General features: G+C 50.9%; 1 protein-coding gene across 1 annotated transcript; it reads left to right on the top strand.

Annotated features, from left to right (window-relative positions):
* The first annotated feature begins 607 nt into the window (after positions 1-607).
* On the top strand, positions 608-6,543 carry LOC134015637 (low-density lipoprotein receptor-related protein 4-like). The gene is made up of 9 exons (XM_062455211.1): positions 608-654; positions 1,085-1,193; positions 1,618-1,762; positions 1,989-2,102; positions 2,373-2,484; positions 2,813-2,877; positions 3,859-3,946; positions 4,302-4,440; positions 5,717-6,543. The coding sequence occupies exons 3-9, from the start codon at positions 1,726-1,728 to the stop codon at positions 6,059-6,061; spliced, it is 900 nt and encodes a 299-aa protein (XP_062311195.1). The 5' UTR covers positions 608-654; positions 1,085-1,193; positions 1,618-1,725; the 3' UTR covers positions 6,062-6,543.
* The last annotated feature ends 1,757 nt before the right edge of the window (positions 6,544-8,300 follow it).

Genomic DNA, 8,300 nt, shown 5'->3' with positions numbered 1-8,300 from the left:
GTGTGTTAGAGCTGAGTGGTTCTGGTTGTGTTGTGGTTCACGTGTGTTAGAGCTGAGTGGTTCTGGTTGTGTTGTGGTTCACGTGTGTTAGAGCTGAGTGGTTCACGTGTGTTAGAGCTGAGTGGTTCTGGTTGTGTTGTGGTTCTCGTGTGTTAGAGCTGAGTGGTTCTGGTTGTGTTGTGTTCACGTGTGTTAGAGCTGAGTGGTTCACGTGTGTTAGAGCTGAGTGGTTCTGGTTGTGTTGTGGTTCAGGTGTGTTAGAGCTGAGTGGTTCTGGTTGTGTTGTGGTTCAGGTGTGTTAGAGCTGAGTGGTTCTGGTTGTGTTGTGGTTCAGGTGTGTTAGAGCTGAGTGGTTCTGGTTGTGTTGTGGTTCAGGTGTGTTAGAGCTGAGTGGTTCTGGTTGTGTTGTGGTTCAGGTGTGTTAGAGCTGAGTGGTTCTGGTTGTGTTGTGGTTCAGGTGTGTTAGAGCTGAGTGGTTCTGACCAAGGTGTGGTTGCTCCACAGGTACTTGTTCTGGACGGACTGGGGTCACATCGCCAAGATCGAGCGAGCTCACCTGGATGGGTCGGAACCGGAAGGTTCGACCCATCCAGGTCGAGCTCAGCTCGATCTTGGCTGGCCCAACGGCCTCACTCTGGACTACGACACACGCAGGTCTGAGAGGAAACATTGACAAGCTTAGCTTTCATCCAAACAAACGTACAGGGGGATCTGTTGATGTGAGGACATGTTGTCAGGGATCTGCTGGAGGTTCTTCTGGTTCAGCTGTTGAGGTTCTGTCAGGGTGTTGAGGTTCTGTCAGGGTTCTGTCATGGTGTTGAGGTTCTGTCAGGGTTTTGTCAGGGTTCTGTCAGGGTGTTGAGGTTTTGTCAGGGTGTTGAGGTTCTGTCAGGGTTTTGTCAGGGTTCTGTCATGGTGTTGAGGTTCTGTCAGGGTTTTGTCAGGGTTCTGTCAGGGTGTTGAGGTTCTGTCTGTCAGGGTTCTGTCAGGGTGTTGAGGTTCTGTCAGGGTGTTGAGGTTCTGTCAGGGTTCTGTCAGGGTGTTGAGGTTCTGTCAGGGTGTTGAGGTTCTGGTGTCTCTGCAGGATCTTCTGGGTGGACGCTCACCTGGACAGGATCGAGAGCTCTGACCTGAACGGGAAGCTGCGTCAGATCCTTGTCAGCCCCGTGTCACACCCCTTCGCCCTCACGCAGGTACCCCGACCTGGCCCCTCCTCCCACCTGCCAATCACCACCTGGCCCCTCCTCCCACCTGTCAATCACCACCTGGCCCCTCCTCCCACCTGTCAATCACCACCTGGCCCCTCCTCCCACCTGTCAATCACCACCTGGGCCCTCCTCCCAGCCCCTCTCACTCACCTGCTCTCAGTCCCTCAATCACTCCACTTACGTCTGACTCCTCCCTCATCAACTCGTTCTCAGTCATTCTGTTTAACCATTCCTTCTTCCTTCCTCCATTTCTGACCTTCATTTTTCTTCCTTACCTTGTCTCCCCCTCCCCTCTCCTTGTCTGTCTTGTGTTTTTTTCTCCCCTCTCTTTCTCTCCTTCTCTTTCTTCCTCGTCCTCCAGTTGAAGCCGGTGTCCTCTCCTCTAATCCCTTTCTCCCGACTCTCACAGCAAGACCGCTGGCTGTACTGGACGGACTGGCAGACTAAGTCCATCCAGCGAGTGGACAAGCACTCCGGCCGCAACAAGGAGACAGTGCTGGCCAATGTGGAGGGTCTCATGGACATCATAGTGGTGTCTCCCCAGAGACAGAGCGGTAAGGAGACCCTATCATAGCCCTCTGGGTCGTGGACCTGGAGAAGGGGATAAAGGCCAGCAGGGGATAAAGGCCAGCAGGGGTTAAAGGCCAGCAGGGGTTAAAGGCCAGCAGGGGTTAAAGGCCAGCAGGGGTTAAAGGCCAGCAGGGGTTGAAGGCCAGCAGGGGTTAAAGGCCAGCAGGGGTTAAAGGCCAGCAGGGGTTAAAGACTGCTCTCTCCTCGCAGGGACGAACCACTGTGGGGCGAACAACGGAGGGTGCACTCACCTCTGCTTCTCCAAGACCAACACCTTTGTTTGCTCCTGTCCTGATGAACCAGACAGCCGGCCCTGCTCCACCAGTGAGTTACACGTGTGTGTGTGTGTGTGGGGGGGGGGGGCGGGGGGGGGGGGGGGCGGGGGGGGGGGGGGGGGGGGGGAGGAGAGTGTGTGTGTGTGTGTGTGGGGGGGGGGGGGGGGGGGAGTGTGTGTGTGAAGGGTTGTGAGCGTGTGAATGAGTGAGAGTATGAGAGAGTGTGCGTGCATGTGAATGTGTGTTAGTGACTGAGTGTGTGCATGTGTTTTGATGACGTTTGGCCCAGTTCTCTAACGTGAGAGTGTGTGTGTTCCAGTCTCGGGGTACGTTCCCACCTTGCCAGACAGAGGCACCACCAGCACCCCTGCCCTCCCAAACGTCCCCCAGGGGCCCACAGATGCCCCCCCACGGGGCCCCCCGCTGGTCAAGTAAGGCTGCTGCAACTGCAACATCCCTCCAGTCGGAGCTGCTGACAGCTGAGCTGTGTGTGACAGGAATATGCTCTGCTTGTTTCAGCTGAGCTGTGTGTGACAGGAATATGCTCTGCTTGTTTCAGCTGAGCTGTGTGTGACAGGAACATGCTCTGCTTGTTTCAGCTGAGCTGTGTGTGACAGGAACATGCTCTGCTTGTTTCAGCTGAGCTGTGTGTGACAGGAATATGCTCTGCTTGTTTCAGCTGAGCTGTGTGTGACAGGAACATGCTCTGCTTGTTTCAGCTGAGCTGTGTGTGACAGGAATATGCTCTGCTTGTTTCAGCTGCACAGACAAGAGCTCGGGAGTGGAGGGCTGTTTACAGAGCGACGTGGTGACGGCCCCACATGGTGAGGCCTCCATCATCCTCATCCTCACTATCATCCTCACAATCATCATCATCCTCACTATCATCCTCACTATCATCCTCATCCTCACTATCATCCTCACTATCATCCTCATCCTCACTCTCATCCTCACTATCATACTCACTATCATCCTCATCCTCACTATCATCCTCATCACTATCATCCTCACTATCATACTCACAATCATCCTCATCTTCACTATCATCCTCATCTTCACTATCATCCTCATCCTCACTATCATCCTCACTATCATCCTCACAATCATCCTCATCCTTACTATCATCCTCATCCTCACTATTATCCTCATCCTCACTATCATCCTCACAATCATCCTCATCCTCACTATCATCCTCATCCTCACTATCATCCTCACTATCATCCCCACTATCATCCTCACCATCATCCTCATCCCCACTATCATCCTCACCATCATCCTCACTATCATCCTCATTCTCACTATCATCCTCATCCTCACTATCATCCTCACCATCATCCTCACTATCATCCTCATCCTCACTATCATCCTCACTATCATCATCCTCCTCACTATCATCCTCATCCTCACCATCATCCTCATCCTCACCATCAGCCTCATCCTCACCATCATCATCCTCCTCACTATCATCCTCACCATCATCCTCATCCTCACTATCATCCTCACTATCATCCTCACTTCTCCTCATCCTCATCTCACTATCATCCTCACTATCATCCCCACTATCATCCTCATCCTCACCATCATCCTCACTATCATCATCATCCTCACTATCATCCTCATCCTCACCATCATCCTCACTATCCTCACCATCATCCTCACTACCATCGTCACTATTATCTTCATCCTCACTATCATCCTCACTATCATCCTCACCATGATCATCCCCACCAACACCACCATCATCTGGGTTTTTGTTGCCGTGGTAATTAACTGGTTGACAACGACGCGTTTGTTTTTGTTTTCAGGGGAGGGCCTTCACATCAGCTACGTGATTGGTGGAGCTCTGACCATCCTGTCCCTCCTCATCCTCATCGCTGCCTTCATCATCTACAGGTGAGCCACGCACCTGGGCCACGCACCTGGGCCACGCACCTGGGCCACGCACCTGGGCCACGCACCCGGGCCACGCACCCGGGCCACGCACCCGGGCCACGCACCCGGGCCACGCACCCGGGCCACGCACCCGGGCCACGCACCTGGGCCACGCACCTGGGCTAGAAGCACCTCACATAAATACAATAGAAATCTTTTATCTATTATTATTATTTTACAAATCAGAGTTCAAACCCTGGCAATGACAAAAACATGTCCACATCTAGTGAGCTGTTATGTGGCCAGTAAAATAGATATTATATATTTTAATAGTATAATATAAAAATAAAGCAGTTTCCATGGTTTCTGTCCTCAGACACAAGAAGTCTAAGCTGGCGGACCCAGGGGTGAGCAACCTGACCTACAGCAACCCCTCCTACCGGACCTCCACCCAGGAGGTGAAGATTGAGGCCCAGAAGCCGCCCATGTACAACCAGCTCCGCTACAAGAAGGAGGTCACTATCATCATCATAATATCTACAGAATGATGCACTCACTGTGCTTTTATCTGAAGCTAAATACAGGGGGATTTGATCTTGCAACCTTTTGATCTGTAGTCAGATGCTGTAACCACTGAGCTATACCCATCCCCATGTCCTACCACTGAGCTATACCCATCCCCATGTTCTACCACTGAGCTATACCCATCCCCATGCTCTACCACTGAGCTATACCCACCCCCCAACTTTATTGATGGTGCTCTGAGCCCGGGTTAGAATATGAAGGATCAAGAGGTCACTGGTTTGAATCCCCCCCGTACGTCTCTTTGGATAAAAGTAGGCCAACAGTGTAAAATGAAAGAATAGATTTAACCTGAATCCATTTGGTTTGGGTCGTCCGCTTGTTAGGACAGTAATGTGACAGGAACATTGTGTGAGATTACGCCACATTGCAGGCTGTGTCTGGACCCAGAGTCCAACACCATGAAGAGACACAGGCCCTCATCTGTCCCAACACTCATCACTCCTCTCCCCCTCTTCCCCCTTTCCCTCACAAACAGCGCTCTCATCCTTACAACTCCCTCTCTCCTTTCATCTTTTGACCCGCTTGATCTGCGGAGAGGTAGCCCCACTGCATGGAGGAATCTCTCCTCTCTCTGTTTGTTTCTCTCACTCTGCCTTTCTCCCTTTCTCTTTCTTCTTCTCTCTCCCTCTCTCTCTGTCTGCATGTTAGCAGTTCTCTCTTTACTCGTCCTCTGCTTGGCGTGTTTACCTCTGAACCTGCTTCTGTGTGTTCTCAGTCTGACCCCTTCAACAGTCCGTGTTTCTGACCTGCTAGCCTCTTACGAGAAGCCCATCTGACGGGCGAGACCTGACAGTAACGAGGACACAGATCCTAACCAGCCCCCCTAATCCAGCCCCCCTAATCCAGCCCCCAGCCCCTCTAATCCAGCCCCCCTAATCCAGCCCCCCAGCCCCTCTAATCCAGCCCCCCTAATCCAGCCCCTCTAATCCCAGCCCCTCTAATCCCAACCCCCCTAAACCCCACCCCTCTGACCCCAAGCCCCCCTAACCAGACCCCTCTGACCCCAAACCCCCAGCCCCCCTAACCCCAGCCCCCAGTCCCCCACCCCCCTAACTCCAGAGCAGCATGAGTAGTGTGCTGAGTGATGAGAGCCTGCTCTGGAACGCTCCTTACTTGCATTTGAGGTTCCCCCATGGTGCCTCGTTCCAACACGGCCAACCAGACTAACCCTAACCCTAACCCAGACTGACTGTGTTGTCCATGCAGGGGGGCGTGGATGGGGGCTACAGCAGTGAGAAGATCCGCATCGTGGAGGGGGTGTGTCTGCTGTCCAGCGAGCAGCTGTACTGGGACGACCTGAAGCAGCTGCGTCCGTCCCGGGGCGGCGGGCTCCACGCCTGCATGCGCACGGACACCGTGTCCCTGCAGGCCAGCAGCGTCTCCCTGGACGACGGGGAGACGGAGCAGCTCCTGCAGGAGGAGGCGTCTGAGTGCTCCTCCATCAGCACGCTGGCCCCCGGCTGCTCCACGCCACGCCGCCACGCCCAGCACAGCCTGCCCGACACCAGCTGGACCACCGCTCGCAAGCCCTCCACGGAGAGCGAGGTGTGAGGAGGGCCCGTGCCCTGCTGACCCCCGCACACACACACACCCATAAACACACTCGTATAAACACACACACACTCATACACTCACTCATACACACTGTTACACACGTAAAAACATGCGTGTACACACATACATGAAAGAATACACATTTCTACACGCATACAAATACATGCGCACACATACACACAAACATGTGCACACACACGCACATATACACACAAACAAGCGCCTGCTTTAAAACCTATATACATTTTACTGTAGACAGACCTATCTAGACCAGTACATACAACTACATAAAAGAGTATTATTCTGCAGTTATGTATTAGATGATTCAGACATAAACACAAGTTAGAGGTACTCTTACTGTAGGTACTAGCAAACAAACGTGATTACAACTTTATTTAAACCTGCATACTTACAGTCAATACAAGCCCCCCCACACACACACACACACCCACACACACACACCCACACACCTGAAAACTTCTGTATCTCTGGACTCTCTCTCTCTCTCTCTCTCTCTCTCTCTCTCTCTCTCTCTCTCTCTCTCTCTCTCTCTCTCTCTCTCTCTCTCTCTCTCTCTCTCTCTCTCTCTCTCTCTCTCTCTCTCTCTCTCTCTCTCTCTCTCTCTCTCTCTCTCTCTCTCTCTCTCTCTCTCTCTCTCTCTCTCTCTCTCTCTCTCTCTCTCACACACCACATCACATGATCTGCTCTCTGCTACAGTAACTGGTAACTCCTTCAAACGAAAGACTTCACTACCAGTTCTGATCATGCTGGAACACAAATGCGAGAGACTTTGAAAAGGAACCGCAGAAAGACTTGGACATTTCTGGAGCCTTTCTGATGAAAAAAGCAAACACCTTTGAGCGAGGGCAGCTTCCTTGTGTATAACATAAGCATTTTTTGTGAACTTTTTTGACAAAGAAAAAAAAGAAATTGAAAGAAAAAAAAAAAACATTGTACTCCTGGACTACATAACAGCAGCTTCCTATCCTAATGCCTCACATCGTCGCTTGTGTTTTCATGAACTCTATTTATGATTTTTTGTACTTAAGAGTGAGTTTGCTGATCTTGAGAACAGTTATGCTTTAGAACTGTACTGAACGACTCAGTCATCCATGTTGATATTTATGACAGTGCCAATGAGGGGGGCTTCCTCATTTCGCTTCCTTGCATCTCCTCCTGGTAACGGACCCTGCTCATCTCCTCCTAGTAACAGACCCTGCTCATCTCCTCCTGGTAACAGACCCTGCTCATCTCCTCCTGGTAACGGACCCTGCTCATCTACTCCTGGTAACAGACCCTGCTCATCTCCTCCTGGTAACGGACCCTGCTCATCTACTCCTGGTAACAGACCCTGCTCATCTCCTCCTGGTAACAGACTCTGCTCATCTCCTCCTGGTAACGGACCCTGCTGGGACACTCACGTGACCGCTGAACCTGTCCTTTCGGACGGTGGGTTCCCGCCGCTACCAAGCCAACCTGGGACTCAGTATCCGGTACTCCCGACTGTATATGTGGTCTCTGAAGTCGCATTCATTTGAAATCAAGAGTAAAAGTTTAAGAAAATGTGTGTTGTTAAAAAAATATATTACTGCAATTATACCATCACCTCTGGGGTGGATGTCTGTCTCGATGAAGTATAAGTGCCAAACATTTGTTTCGATTTTCTTTTTCTCTGTTTTATTTATATTTTTGGGGAGGTTTTTAAAATGTGTGTGGCATTCTTGTAAGAATTCTGATTAAAGTAGAAATACCATATCTGAATCTGTGAAGCAGTGTGCACTTACAGTACCTGTGAAGCAGTGTGCTCTTACAGTACCTGTGAAGCAGTGTGCTCTTACAGTACCTGTGAAGCAGTGTGCTCTTACAGTACCTGTGAAGCAGTGTGCTCTTACAGTACCTGTGAAGCAGTGTGCTCTTACAGTACCTGTGAAGCAGTGTGCTCTTACAGTACCTGTGAAGCAGTGTGCTCTTACAGTACGTTAGATAATCCCAACACAGTGTATACCTAGTACAGTGTCAGTAACATACTGATGGCGTTTGGGATGATATAGCCTACATTCAAATACTGTACACCTGCTTAAAAAACGTTAACTATAGAAGGGTTATAGCCTAGAAATGACCATTTATCCAGCATTTATTTCATTTAAGTTGCTTTTTTAGAGGGCGGTGTGTTGAGAAGCATGCATGTCTCTGTGATGAGGATGATTGGGGGGGAGAGTGTTCCTGTGGACTGATG

This window comes from Osmerus eperlanus, unplaced genomic scaffold (assembly GCF_963692335.1).
Source record: "Osmerus eperlanus unplaced genomic scaffold, fOsmEpe2.1 SCAFFOLD_102, whole genome shotgun sequence".
Lineage (NCBI taxonomy): Eukaryota > Metazoa > Chordata > Actinopteri > Osmeriformes > Osmeridae > Osmerus > Osmerus eperlanus.
The sequence above is the reverse complement of the archived record's forward strand: the minus strand, read 5'-3'. Positions and strand labels throughout refer to the sequence as shown.